General features: G+C 49.2%; 2 protein-coding genes across 3 annotated transcripts in view; one reads left to right on the top strand and one right to left on the bottom strand.

Annotated features, from left to right (window-relative positions):
- The window catches only part of AFTPH (aftiphilin), a 74237-nt gene extending 70827 nt beyond the window's left edge, over window positions 1–3410 (bottom strand). Inside the window, exon 1 of one of the 2 annotated variants that reach the window (XM_066595484.1) lies at window positions 3176–3410. The gene's annotated coding sequence lies outside the window, so the exon portion shown is untranslated. The remainder of the gene's footprint in view (window positions 1–3175) is intronic. The other variant, XM_066595486.1, reaches the window with a different exon arrangement.
- A 194-nt stretch (window positions 3411–3604) lies between these two features.
- Window positions 3605–12006, top strand: SYS1 (SYS1 golgi trafficking protein). Its single transcript, XM_066595487.1, has 3 exons — window positions 3605–3744; window positions 7251–7299; window positions 9523–12006. Exon 3 carries the CDS (start codon window positions 9566–9568, stop codon window positions 10040–10042), a length of 477 nt encoding a protein of 158 aa, XP_066451584.1. The 5' UTR covers window positions 3605–3744; window positions 7251–7299; window positions 9523–9565; the 3' UTR covers window positions 10043–12006.
- Window positions 12007–14791: the final 2785 nt, after the last annotated feature.

Consider the following 14791-nt stretch of genomic DNA (forward strand, 5'->3'; position numbering starts at 1 on the left):
CCGTACTACGGACGTCTTAAAGGGGTTGTCCCGGCTTAGAAAAACATGGCTGCTTTCTTCCAAACACAGCGCCTCTCTTGTCTGTGGTTATGTGTGATATTGCAGCTCAGCTCTATTGTGAATGGGAGCTGAACTGCAATACCAGACACAACCCACATACAAGGGTGGCGCTGTATTTGGAAAAAAGCAGTACTGTTTTTATAGGCCTGGACAACCCCTTTAAGCCCCTTTCACAGTGAAGCGCTCAACAGTCATCCCGGTGATTGTCGCCCCTGTGTGATCATTGCTCAGTGAATGGAGGTGGGCTGGAGATCGTTACGGCCCACCCGCCCGCATTCACAGTAGGCAGGCCGTCGTTCGTAGATGCGGCGGAAGACTATCTTTCACATGACGCAATAATCGTGCTAACCACTTGATCCAATGAGCGATTTGCACGAAATCGTGTAAAGGGGCTTTACAATGCACTTGTCTGCCGCTGGGTGCGTTCACACGTAGCAGATTCGTCGCAGTTTTGGGTCTGATATGCAGTAGATTTCAGCCATTCAATCAAAAAGGTAAAATCTGCTACGTGTGCACGCCCCTTTAAGGGGTACGCCGGCATTGAGATGAATGGCACAGTGACAGGTACCACTACAAATGTTCGAACGGTGGGACCCCAAACAACTATATGTCCTCACGTAGCCGTGGGTTTTGAAGTGGCCTGGCCGCTCGCTCTTCCGCTGCCCATAGAGGAGAGCACAGCTGCAGTGTAAGAAGAAAAAAAAAGGAACATGCTGCGGCCGGAGAATCCGCACCACCTTCTGCCAGGTTTACCGCGGCAGATTCGCCGTCCCGTGTGGACAAGGTTTCTGAGAAATCTCATTCACATGGCTGACTAATCCCGGGATTAGCGGCCGCAGGCGGATTTGCCGCGGCGAAATTCTGGACGGAATTTCCGCGGCAAATCCGCCCCGTGTGAACCCAGCTTAAAGATGAAGTCCTTACCGGTTCGCTATAAAACAGCGATCTGATGCATTATGAGCAGCAGTAACTGGAAGAGCGCCGCCAGCTGGAAACCCGCAAATCCTCAACCCCAGCAGGTCTCTACAGGACCAATAAAGACCGTGAATTCTAATCGGACTTTGCGGTTGGTTTGTGGTGGCAGTTCGCACTGGACGTTACCCTAGTGGTCCGTCCGTGAGCAGGAAAGCGACGAGTGGGGTGGGACACGTAACAATTTGCATTAGGGTTTTCTGATGATTATGCCCCTTCAGGATAGTGACTGGTGCAGAGTGACCAAACGTGTGCGGGCACCAAACACAGGCCTGTGACTACCATGTACAGCTCAAAGCTGAGGTCAAGGGACCAAGCGATAGTGTTAATGACTACGCCGCCGATCCTGCCGCCAAGCAATGATGGTGGTGGTGATGATGATGATGCCACCTCCCGATCCTGCCGCCAAGCGATGGAGGTGGTGATGATGATGATGATGCCGCCTCCCGATCCCGCCGCCAAGCGATGGTGGTGGTGATGATGATGATGCCGCCTCCCGATCCCGCCGCCAAGCGATGTTGGTGGTGATGATGATGATGATGATGATGCCGCCTCCCGATCCCGCCGCCAAGCGATGTTGGTGGTGATGATGATGATGATGATGATGATGATGCCGCCTCCCGATCCCGCCGCCAAGCGATGTTGGTGGTGATGATGATGATGATGCCGCCTCCCGATCCCGCCGCCAAGCGATGTTGGTGGTGATGATGATGATGCCGCCTCCCGATCCCGCCGCCAAGCGATGTTGGTGGTGATGATGATGATGATGCCGCTTCCAGATCCCGCCGCCAAGCGATGGTGGTGGTGGTGATGATGATGATGATGCCGCCTCCCGATCCCGCCGCCAAGCGATGGTGGTGGTGGTGATGATGATGATGATGCCGCCTCCAGATCCCGCCGCCAAGCAATGGTGGTGGTGATGATGATGATGATGATGCCACCTCCCGACCCCGCCGCCAAGCGATGGTGGTGGTGGTGGTGATGATGACAACGACGCCACCTCCTTTACCGCCGCCAAACGATGGTGGTGGTGATGGCGGTGGTGATGATGATGCCGCTGCCGATCCCGCTGCCAAGCGATGGTGGTGATTATGATGATGCCGCTGCCGATCCCGCTGCCAAACGATGGTGGTGATTATGATGATGCTTTCACCGATCCCACCGCCAAGTGATGGTGGTGATGATAATGATGCCGCCGCCAAGCCATGGTGATGGTGAAGATAATGATGCCGCCGCCAAGCCATGGTGATGGTGAAGATAATGATGCCGCCGCCAAGCCACGGTGATGGTGAAGATAATGATGCCGCCGCCAAGCCACGGTGATGGTGAAGATAATGATGCCGCCGCCAAGCCACGGTGATGGTGAAGATAATGATGCCGCCGCCAAGCCACGGTGATGGTGAAGATAATGATGCCGCCGCCAAGCCACGGTGATGGTGAAGATAATGATGCCGCCGCCAAGCCATGGTGATGCCGCCAAGCGATGGTGGCAATTATGATGATGATGCCACCAAGCGATTATGAGGATGATGCCGCCCAGCGATGGTGGCAATTATGAGGATGATGCCGCCCAGCGATGGTGGCGATTATGAGGATGATGCCGCCCAGCGATGGTGGCGATTATGATCATGATGCCGCCCAGCGATGGTGGCGATTATGATCATGATGCCGCCCAGCGATGGTGGCGATTATGATCATGATGCCGCCGATCCTGCCGTCAAGCAAAGGTGGCGATTAAGATGATGCCGAAAAAGCGATGAATATGATGCCGCCGATCCCACTGCCAAGCGAAGGTGGTGAATAGGAGGATGCCAGTGACGATGCCGTTGCCGAACCCGCCGCCAAGCCATCGCGGATCCCACCGCCGAGCTAAGCAACACGACGAGGACACTACGGTACTGGAGAATCCCGCTACGGCTCGCTGCTGTCGCTACAGGGTGACTTTGCCCTACAATACACCGTACATCTCAGGTAAGTGATAATTACCGTAAATATAAGTAAAGCCTGGAAAGAAAGTGATAAATACGGTAGGTGGATGCAGATAACACAGCTGTGTGGACGTGCAAGGGACTCTTCCCCGGTAAGTGACCCTGCAGAAAGTGCCAGGAGGAGTTATCCGGGTGTCCCGGCACTGTGCACTCACCTTGTCCCCTTCTCCCGGGCCGCACAGCTCGGACGTGCCGCTCATGTCGGTCCCCGGTAACAGTCCCGACTTTCCGCCACTTGTCTCCACCCTGCACGCAGTGATGTATACGGAGCTCCACCCACCGATCACCCCGAACCCAGGAAGCGGCAACAACACCACGCAGCCCCCGGATCCGCCTTCCCGTCATCCACCGCGTCCAGCCGTAAGAGGCGGAGACGCCAAACCGCTGCGCAGGCGAAGACGGAAGTGGAAACAAGATTAAGGGCGGAAGAGTCAGAGCTGTCAGACACTCTTGCCAGTCCGTGACGTCACTTCCTAAGGCGGCGTGACGTCAACTTCCGGGGGAAGGAACGGTGAAATTGTGTTGTGTTGTCCAGAAGAGAATGGCGTGTCACGTGAAATGCATAAGCGAGTGTGACGTGTGCATGGTACGTCACATCCGGCACGGAGCTGTGGCTGGCGGTGAGAGCGGAAGTGACGCAATTGTGCGGCCGGTGTGATGGCTGGAGACGGAGGAGGCTGCGGGTGGTGACCGACGAGTGACAGTGGTTCGTGGACACAATGTGGTGAGGAACAGCCGTCTGCGGCTTCTCGGTCTGGTCCTCGGTGTGCCGTGCGGTATGGCGGTTTATACGCTGCTACGGGGCGGTGTCTCTGCCGCATTCTCTGTACGGAGCGGTTATATGCGGTTCACGAAAGCTTATATTGCCCGAGGCAGTCTGAAGTCCATCAGACATTGCGGCTGCTGTCCCCCGTGATTTACACTCCATCTCTTCTCCGGATTTGATACAATGTATCTCTATAATCCCAACTTGTTGCCATGGTCACCAAATAGTGCTAGCTACATAGTATGTGAGGCTGAATGGAGACAATGTCCATCCAGTTCAGCCTGTTCCCCCCCCCCCCCCCTTGTTGATCCAGAGGAAGCCAAAAAAAAAAAAAAAGGGCGAAGCGAATTTTAAGGGTTCGTCACACGTAGTGGGATTAGTGCAGATTTTTAATAACTTTTTTTATTGCAACTTCTTGGTGCAGAAACGCAATTTTTTTAAAAGTCAGAATCGTGCATGCAGGTTTTTCCCATTGATAGGGAGAAATCCGCTTGTGGAATCGCGCCAAAAACGGGCAGAACGCTGCTGTTTTTTTTGTTTTTTTTAAACGTGTATTTTTAGATACGGAATTCTCTGCAGAAAATTGCTCTCCGATTTCCCCCTCGCCGGTCGGCTGTCACATGGGGGGGGTTTGCCGCAGATTTTCTGCCCCTCTGCATGAAAAGCCCGCTGCGTTTGCGGTAGCAGCAAAGTGGATGAGATTTTCAAAAATTGCGTCCATACGCTGTGGAAAAAATCTGCACTAAACCCAAATTGCGCAAATTGACGTGCGGTGGGGATTTTAAAGCAGTCGATGATTATTATGGATTCCAGCTCTTCTAATAACAAGGGGTGAATTCTGCATCCGTATCAAATGGTGCGGCTCGTCCGCCGCAGCCCTGGAGCGCCAATCTTTGCCCCGTGTGAACGTAGCCTTAAGCCTGTGTGCCCGTTTTTACGCTCTATTGATGTCGCAGTCCTGGTCGGTGTTTGCTAGCCGCCAATCAAACGTTACAGGATTGTTCCAAGATTAACTTTCATCACCCGTCATCAATAGTAAGTCTGATCAGCGGGGGTCTCACCACTAAGAAGCCCACCAATCCCAAGAACGGGGGTTCTGTGTCCGTTTCTTCCTGGCGCAGTAGGGTTGCTACTCCTACCTGCAGTAGAGCGATGGGCGCTCACGTTCGGCCGCCTTCCATGCAATCTCCTCCTCACTGCAGGGTGCAGCAGCCCGCCATGGCGGAAGTGGGGCACCGTTCTCAGGATCGGAGGGGTTCTCAGAAGTGGGACCCCCACCAATCAGACTTTTATCCTCTAACCTGTGGATACGTGAGAAGTCATTTTTGGTACAAACCCTTTTAAAGCTGCTTTTAGAAGGAGCGAAGAGCGTTGAAAAAAATAATTAAAACGAACGAGCGTGAACGCTAATCTGTCAGTCTAAACGCGAACCACCGGGAAGCATTCACTTCTCATTCGCCGTCCTGTTTCTGCTGGACTAAAAAAATCATTGCTTGCTTGTCGTCCCATTTAAGCGCTTGTCGTTCGCATTCGCCATGTATGACCCTGAACAAGACGTGAAGGAGTTAACAATGAATCTGCCCGAGCGCCAACGTGCTGGTGGTGACGTCACCCGCTCGTGCCAAGGATACTCATGTAACCGGAGCTTCTGTTCATACAGTGGAACGTCTAGGCAGATGACGCACCTCGGGGTTTCCGTGTCTTCAGTGCAAATCTGCACTGATGTTTTTATGGCGCGGCCTTGAAATCTGCATTTTGAAAAAAACTTGCCCCGATGACTGTGGATCTGTGGCAGCGGGGGCTTGGAGTCCTCTGGGGATTTGGCGGTACATTTTCCCAGGGGTATTCCCATCTCGGGCATATCTTCCCAAAAGGCATATCTATAAGATATGCTATAAATGTCAGGAACATGGGTGCGGACTCCAGAGATAGGACCCCCCCCCCCCCATCTCTTGTTCTTGTCCCCATCTGTATGTTGTGGCAGGGATTACGGAAACGCCAAAGCTGGACTTCGCTACTGTTTTTGTAACTCCCATAGAAGTCAATGTGAGTCAGCTGAGCGTGGCTGTGCTACACTATTGATGTGATTCCATAATCCTGGCCATTCCTGAAAAGAGGTTGTCCCGGACTTCTACTATTGATGATAAGGCCTCAGGATGGGTTACCAATAGTTGATCGGCTGGGTTCCACTGTTTGGGATTCCTGGTACCGCTGTCACTGTGGAAGCAGATAGCGCTATCAATATTGCAGTGGCCCAGGTTGTTACTGCAGGGACAGCTCCCATGGAAGTCTATGGAGACACTGCCTGCAATACCAAACCGGGCTGCTGCAATAATGACAGCGGCCCAGCACTCCTGTACGGTGGTTCTTGAGTGGCGGATCCCCGCCAATCAACTACTGACCTATTTTAGGACAAGCTCGACCTTAAGAAGCGGTAACAAAAAATTACATTTCTAAACCAATATGTTAGCTATTGCTATAGGTAATCGCTCAACTGTTTTTAACATTTTGGAAAGTTCACATTTCCCAAACTGTTGAGCGGTCACCAGTTGCGCATTGGCCGATTGCAGTGTCTAGAATACAGCCATTTATTGAAGTGCTTCACGCTGCCCTGTCCTGTAGAGGGGGATAACTTAAGCCCCATTTACACACAATGATTATCGCTCAAAATTCGCTCAAACGATGGGTTTTGGGTGATAATCATTGCGTGTAAATGCTACCATCGTTTGCTTTTTGGCCGATCGATGATTTTTAGTTGAGTTTAAAATCCATCATTTGGCCGGAGAGCTGATAGCAGGGACCGCAGGCCGTGATTCTCCACGGGAGTGCTGATAACACTGTATTCAGCTGCAGTTCCAAGGCAGAACAAAGGGGCTGTATGCAGATTACAGACCACCTGCTGTTCTCAGCATACAGCAAAGGGGACCACATTTACATGTAAATGAAGCTAATAAGCTCATTAGCAATTTATGCAAAATGATTGCTCACACTGTCACTCTTCCTATCTTTTGAATGAAGTTTGTGCGATCATCTTTGCCTGTAAATGGGGCTTTAATCTCACTAGATTATCCCTTTAATTTAAGTCCCAGAATATCCCTTTTAAAAGGTAATGACTCGGGATACGAATTTTAAAATCGCCTTTCTGTTATTCTGTGAATAAGCCTAAATGGATTCTGTCAACACGTTCACGCTGCCGTCAGAGATGGCGACAGGCAGAGCTTTCGGCATTCTGTCTGCAGTGTACGTTTCATGACATTTCCCCTTTATTGGTTGAAGTTTTGCGGGTATGGCTGCCGGCGCCTACGGAATACAGCGGCCGTCTGGAGCAATGGGAGGGCTTCAACTGAAATCTCACAAAAACTTCTCCGCGGGCCGACATAACGGACACGACACTGAATCAGCGTGTCTTTTTGCAGATTCCGGGGTTTTTTTCTGCTTATTGACAATCCGTTTTGTGTTTTCAGGTCTGTTACTCGGCTTCCTGTCTTTATAAGAAGAGGAGATTCATGTCAGGTGAGAAGCGGATCCTTTCATTCACTACAGTATAACCTGTAGCTGTTACTGCGGACGCACACCCTTGGGCTCTAAAACCGCGGTTATTCTGCAGTGATTTATGCGACTGACTCGCACACGGATTTAACCCTGCAATGGGCAACATCCGCATGCGGAAATCGGATGCATCACTGCAGAGATCAATGTCAAGATGTGACCTTATGCAAAAACGTATCTCGATGCCGCATGTGGATCCATAGCAAAAACTGCGCTTTTACAGGCAGAATCCACTTGGAGAATTTTACAGTGGATTCCACCTTGTGAAGCCGGCCTAAGGCCTCATGTCCACGGGGAAAGTCAGGCCCGCCGCAGATTCTTCATGCAGAATCTGCAGCGTGTCCCTCCTTTCCGACAGACATGAGGCCTAAAAACATGATTTACTTACCTGTCCGGACGCTGCGGATCTTCCCTCCGTCGCGGCCGGATCTTCTTTCTTCGGCCCGGCGGATGTGCTCGACACACCAGCAGCGTGCCGCGCGCATGCGCCGTGCACCTTTTTTTTTTTTCTTCACTCCTGCTCTCCCACGCTCCTGCGCAGGAGAGCAGAAATTCAGCTGCGGGTGTGCCGCGGATCCGGACGGCTTCCATAGGCTTCAATAGAAGCCTGCGGGAGACCCGCACTAAAATGGAGCATGCTGCGGGTGTTTTCCCGCACACGCAATCTGCGCCTCAAGGGTGAAGTGACATCCGCAGGTATTTAATTAACTGCGGGTGTTCAATGCATTCCAATGGGGTGCGGATCACGTGTGCGGGACACCCGCTGCAGCACTTTCAGTTAATTTATTTATTACCCCGCACCAAGCTGGGTACTCATTTTACTGGGTGCCTGAACCATGTGGGGATTGAACCCACAACCTTCATGTCGTGAGCAGGAGCTCAACACTCTATGCCCCAGGAGGCCCTCCTAGCAGATCTTGGTGCAATCTGTACCATGTGGAGCAGATTTCAGCATGGACCTGCAGTAGATTTCATACTTTCAATTGAAAGGTCTACTGCGGATCTGCAGCAAAATCCATGTCAAAATGGGCACTAATGGTGAGGATTTTCAACAAAAAACAGTCGGCGCTTCCGACAAATAAATGTGACGGCGCAGGTAAGTCACGGCTGCAGCAGATACAATAACAGAAGCACAGGCCTCAGCGCTTGTACTGTTTTTTATTTAGATATTAAATGTGTATAACTGCAAGCTTCTTGGCACACATACTCCTGAACACATGGCCCCATCTGCCACGTCCAGGCGAATTCTATTGGATGGGTTCCTAACTGTAGAAGGCACCTCTCTTTGGACTGAAGGTGTCTGAATGAATGGGAGAGCTGGATACCTGGGTATGTACTGTCACCGAAGCACCTGGGACAGATGGGTGTCTATAGAGGTAGAAACCCACCCAATAAGGTTCTCCTGGATGTGGCGGTTGGGCCCCCGTGTTTTGTTCACAATGTCCGCTAAGACGTTTGCATTGTTATGCAGTTCGTATAAACAGTTGTGCACTTTATTCATATAATGTGTGTGAGTGCTGAAGCTTGTGTTTCTGTTAATGGTGCAATTTTGACACCTTTTCAGTTCGGATTTCAGCAAAAAACAAAATCTGCAGTGCTACGTGTGAACACACCCGAAGGCTGCTTTCACTCGGCATGTTTGCCTGCACTGATGTGGCTTTCCATATCGGAGTTTTTGTCAGAATTGCCAAAAAATGGACAGGGTGGTAGAAGGGTATCAACTGAGCATCCCAACAGGAGGAGCGCTGCCAGAGCCCTACAGAGTGACCACCAATGACTTGCTGCCCACACTGTCAGACACAGACCTCACGAGGGTGGCATGAAGGCCTGATGTCCTGTAGTGGGACATGTGCTCACCACCGGGCAGCTCAGTTGGCATTAGCAGGTCCTAAACTGGCGCCCCGTTCTCCTCACAGCAGGTTCACACTGAGTATAGATGAGAGTCTGGCGAGGTTCATCGAGATCCGAAGTGTGATTTAAGTGTTCCGTACTTTGGGATTTTTTTTAGCAGTGTCCAAGCAACTTACTGGTGATGCCATTTCTTCATATATTAACCCATTCTTACAAAAAGTACTTGTAGATTTCGCTGCTGCCGTGTCTGTCCCGTTATTCTCTGTGTGTCTTCCATGCCTTTGCTTTGTACAGGTAATATATTGCTTTTACATTGTCTTCTCTCCCTCTTCTCAGCCATAATCCCCTGAGGTCTGCCTCGTCGCTCATAGACTGTACCATGAGAATGGCCGGCCAGTTCCGAAGCTACGTGTGGGACCCCGTCCTGATCATTTCTCAGATAGCATTGATGCAGTTCATCTACTACGGCTGCCTGGGCCTCTGGGTTGCATTACTGGACGTCTTGATTCACTACAGCCCTTCCCTCGACCAACTATTTAATTATGAACTTTTGGGGTTTTCTTCTGTCCACAGGAGGATCACCATGATGGCTTTCATCTTAAACTCTTTAACCTGCGCTCTGGGGCTGCTCTACTTCATCCGCAGGGGCAAGCAGTGCCTGGACTTCACTGTGACAGTCCATCTCTTTCATATGATGGGGTGTTGGATATACAACGCTCACTTCCCTAGCACAATCACTTGGTGGCTGCTGATGTTCGTCTGCATCGGCCTGATGGCAGTGACTGGCGAGTATCTCTGTCTGCGGACTGAACTCAACGAGATTCCACTCAACTCCGCACCCAAGTCTAACGTCTAGACCGTTTTAACCCGGCGCACCTCTCGGATGTTTCTTATACTTCAGTATTTATCCTCCACGCTGTTAGATCTGCTAACGGTCTCTGGAGTTTGGGTAAAACTACTTGTAGAATTAAAGCTGCGGAATCAGCGAGATGATGGAGTATGCACGCTGTGATGACGTCTGATATGTCTCTTACCACGCAGCACTTGTATTGCACAATCAAGGTTTTCATTGTTTTAATGGTTTGACAACTACTTGCACCCTGACTTTCTTTCACAGTCCTTCCTTTGTTCTCTCAAACTTGCAAGAACTTTCTTGGAGGAGAATGAAAACTTTCAGCATCTTGATCTCTTATTATGGCTCGTTTCTACCAGCGCCGAAAAAAAACAAAAAACGAGAAAATCTACTATTGAGCGCATGAAATAGATGTGTATACAGGAGGGAGTGCGTGCGTGGCACTGTGTCGCAAGGATGGAAGTCCTTAAGGCTTCCTTCACACGGGCCACAAGGTTGCGTGATTTTCACGTGATGATGCTACGAATCGCAGGTATGTGAAGCCCATGCTTTCCTATGGGTCCCTTCACATTTGCGATGTTTTGTAGCATGCAACATTGCGGGTTTCGCAATATACTCACGATGTTCTGTAGCCCATGTTTCCCTATGGAGCCTTGCTCTCTGTTGCATCGCCCGAAAACTCGATTTTCGTGCGGTGTGATGCAACTTTGACAGTAGGAAATCCTACTGTGAAAGCCCTAAACTAAGCCCTGGCTGCAGGAAGAATAAAAGTATACATCAGCTTAGAAGCACTGCCCGGCTCTGCAGCATCATCTTCCCGGTCTTCTCCGGCACTGTTGTTCTTCTTCTCTTCTGGCTGGAGCTTGAAAAATCCCCGCCTCCTGGAAGCGCTGCCTGTGATTGGCTGAGCATTTTTGATGCTCAGCCAGTCAGAGCCAGCGCTCAATGAATAGCTGCGAAAATCCTCGCAAGTGGTGCTACAAAGTCGCGTGACTTTGTAGCGCCACCAGATCACAGTATAGCCGTGAGAAGATGCAGCAATATCGCACGGACCACCCATACAATATCGAGGCGATATTGCGTTGCGGAGGCCTTAAGCTCAACCAGAGGAGGGGAGAGAACATGGAGGGAAAGAAGAGGGTGGAGTAAACTTAGATCCATTGTTTTCCTCACCCTTTACAACAATAATGGCAGTTTTATATACGTTTTCTGTTACTTTAGGGAGTTTTCCGTCACTAAACTATTGATGACCTATTCTCAGGATGATACATCAGTAATTGATTATCGGGGGCCCATCGCTCAGGATCTCCGCCATTCCGCTGATTTAAGAGGCTGCGGCACTCGAGTGAGTGCTTCCGTCGCTGCAGTGCGTACTGGGTACAACGCCGTATATCGTATAGTGACTTTTTCGGCTATTATAGTTCAATCCCCTTCACTTGAATGGGACTGCTGCTCTCTGGCCATGTGACCGATGTACATGACATCACAGGCCTGAGAAGAGGCTGCGGCGCTCACCACTAATCAGCAGACCCCCGCCCTATTCTTAGGATAGCTCATCAATAGTGTAGTCCAAAAAAAAATTTCACATGTAGTGTTTTTTTTGGTGCACCATTTGGGTGTGGATCAGCAGATTTTACCCGTTTCAATTGAAGGTATAACGGAGCCTTTATTCTAGTGCAGGATATACGGTATATTACAACCATCCCTCGGATCCGTAAACTGATCTGACCCTGTTCGCACACGTTGAGAGGTGCGTCTTCTATTGATCAAGCATCCTAGCCCTGGGAATACCACACGCGAGCCTGTAGAGTATGAGACCTCCAGATAGCTGTGCCCTTTTCTAACCTCCCAACCATAAATCCCTCCGCTGCTGCAGTAACTCTGGGGGTGTCTAGCAGAAGCTAATTAGGGTGAGAAGTATTTGGGTTTGAAGAAAACAAACAATAAATATATTTTTACATCCCTTATTTCTACTTTCATTGGTTTACCTTAACTTTTTTTTTTTTTTTTTTTAAATCCCCCTTTCCTTCACCACCCCCCCCTTCCCCCAATCTCTTTACATTCCCCATATGGACTAGAAAGCATTGGTTGTTCCCAATGTTACAATTTGACTCAAATGATGCAAAAGTAAAGCTGATTTCTTCATCCATGAAGTGACATACAGGAGCCCGAATGACATGGGAATATAGAAGAACTCAAGTTTTTAATGCACGGTACAGATTGTCGATGTAGACACATGGCAGTTTAAAGGCCTGGAGTCCAGTTCTGCCCAGACTCATCCCGGTTTATGTTCTGTAATCGATTCCACGGCAGCAGAGAGGTGGTGTTTTAAGTCATCTAGTGTCCCACGTCTACACATTTACCTGCAGTAAGTTTGTTGCTGCTATGCAGAATGATGTTTCCGTGGTAACAGACTACAGCAAGCCATGTGTAGTCTGATCCTGCAGTCAGGCTGACATCTGTTTTTCACTTAGCCTACCCAATGTTGATAAGAATAGAGAGACGGGACAAAGTATTGCCCGTATTCGGAGAGCTCTGTTGTGGCTTCCTGTAAAAGACCTATACAAACTATCCTACCAAAGGTGATTGGACACTTGAACAAGAATCAAAAGTAGGTTGTATTGTGATATGTTAATACTTAGTGGGGCTCATTTGGCCCTCATAACCTTAGATATAGTCTGGGTCTTGGTCCGTTGGTTGTAGTGGCAAGAACCATGAACACGGAGGTGGACCTTGATACTAATGTGCTGCTGACAATGTGGTAATACTCTGGGAATGGTCGGCCATACTACCAACAAGGCAACGCGTCTTGTTACAAATCCAACATTGTTTTACGTTGGTTCGATGATATGGATGTTCCATGATTGGACCGGCTGCATAGAGACCCAACCTGAACTCTACTGAACGTCTTTGGGATGAATTGGAACATCGGGCCAGGAAATATGAACAGCATCCATCGTCTCTGAGAAAACTCAACAGATGTTTTCAGGATGAATGGAGGGAAATACCTGCTGAAATGTATGAGATGTTAGTAGAAAGTATTTGATGTCGTTTGGGTCAAAGAAGCCCATTATGTATTAACATATGTAAATAAATACTTTTGATTCTTGCTCAAGAACCCAATAACTGTTGGTAGGGTAGAGTTAGTGGGGTTTTTTTGGGGGTTTTTTTTTTACTGATTACTTATTTCTTCTGGCGCGGCGGGGTGAATGGATCTGATTACCTTGATGCCACATGAAGGGTTTCTGTTGTTTGAAGCAAAGCTGTTCATGTAATGTTACATGGCGACCATTCAGATGTACTACAGTTCTCCTAGAGGAGAACCAACCCGGGCGAGGGATGACTCTGACCTCCTTATGCCCAAATAGGACGTATGGAAAGCGGTTATGTTAATGAGACAGCTCCTCCGTAACCAATTTATTTTATAGTTCCAATGTCACTAAAAGTGAAGCAACGTTACATGGGAGACCTTCATCACGACTATAACATTGTGTTCATTGCTTCTATGCAGAATGATGTTTCCGTGGTAACAGACTACAGCCAGCCATGTGTAGTCTGGTCCTGCAGTCCTACTGACATCTGTTTTTCTCCTACCCTGCACAATATTAATAAGAAAAAGGAGACCATATAAAGTACTGTGAAACAATACATTTTTAGTTTAAACTATTTGCAACGTTACTTCATTTTCATTTAAGATACATTGAAACAAAAATAAATGCTTGTGACTATGGACATGGCCTTTTAATCTACAGGTCTGACACTGAGCCTTAAGCCGGGATCCCTCAGCAGATTCTGGCTATGAGCCTGACCGGCGACCCTGCGTACCTTCTTTTCTTGTATTGTGGATGACCGTTGCAGCTCACTGTCAGATATGCGCAGTACAGTTTTTGGCCCATACACAGTGTTAATTGTGTATGGGTTGCAGGTCAGAAATCCTCCATTGACATCAAGGGAGGCCGTCCGCGCGCAGCCTGCTCCAAAATAGAGCATACTGCGTTTTTTTTTTTTTTTTTTTCTTCTTCCTTCCGCTTGCGAATATGCAATTCGTATCCACAATTGTGGTGAATGCTTTTCAATGGCCAAGTTTTGCTGTGGATTCTCTACGCAGTCTCCGATGACTGATTCCGCAATTGGAATCCACCCGTGTGAGCCCGGCCTTAGTAGGGTAGTCTGAATAAGCTGGCTATGAGTTTGTGAGCCGTAGATGACACTCATGCACACCTGCGCTCCATTCATTTCAATGGGACCTTTGGAGATTACGGAGTCTATCTCCGGCACGCCCTTTGAAATGAATGGAGTAGAGGGGCTTGTGTACGTCTTCTAGTGGCTAAAGTTCAGGATGGCCAGAGGTTACGTTCTACCTATTGGCTTCTGGCTGTCCGTAGATGACCCTTTTAAAGAGGTATTCCCATCTTCGCAAGTTATCCACAGTATAGGGGATTACTTGCTGATCAATGGGGTCTGAACGCTGGGACCCCCACCAATCCAGAGATATCTTGCCTGTAGTGGCCACTGCTCTATTCACTTCAATGGGTCCACCCAAAAATATTAGGGATGCATTGGGGAAGATATCTCTGGATCGGTATTCCATATACTGTGGATAGGGGATAGCTTACCGGTACTTGTACTGACCAATTTGGAGGTTCACCAAAGGGTGTCTGCACTGCAGATCAACTGTGTAAGCAGTGATCAGGTTAGCGGTAGAGCGGATCAGCAGCAGCGGGACGGGCGCTCTAACATAGGCTCATATTC

The sequence above is a fragment of the Eleutherodactylus coqui genome, chromosome 3 (genome assembly GCF_035609145.1).
Source record: "Eleutherodactylus coqui strain aEleCoq1 chromosome 3, aEleCoq1.hap1, whole genome shotgun sequence".
NCBI lineage: Eukaryota > Metazoa > Chordata > Amphibia > Anura > Eleutherodactylidae > Eleutherodactylus > Eleutherodactylus coqui.

What these genes read in the sequence shown, in the direction of transcription:
- SYS1 (XM_066595487.1), top strand. Translation starts at nt 9,566, where the DNA reads ATGAGAATGGCCGGCCAGTTCCGAAGCTACGTGTGGGACCCCGTCCTG.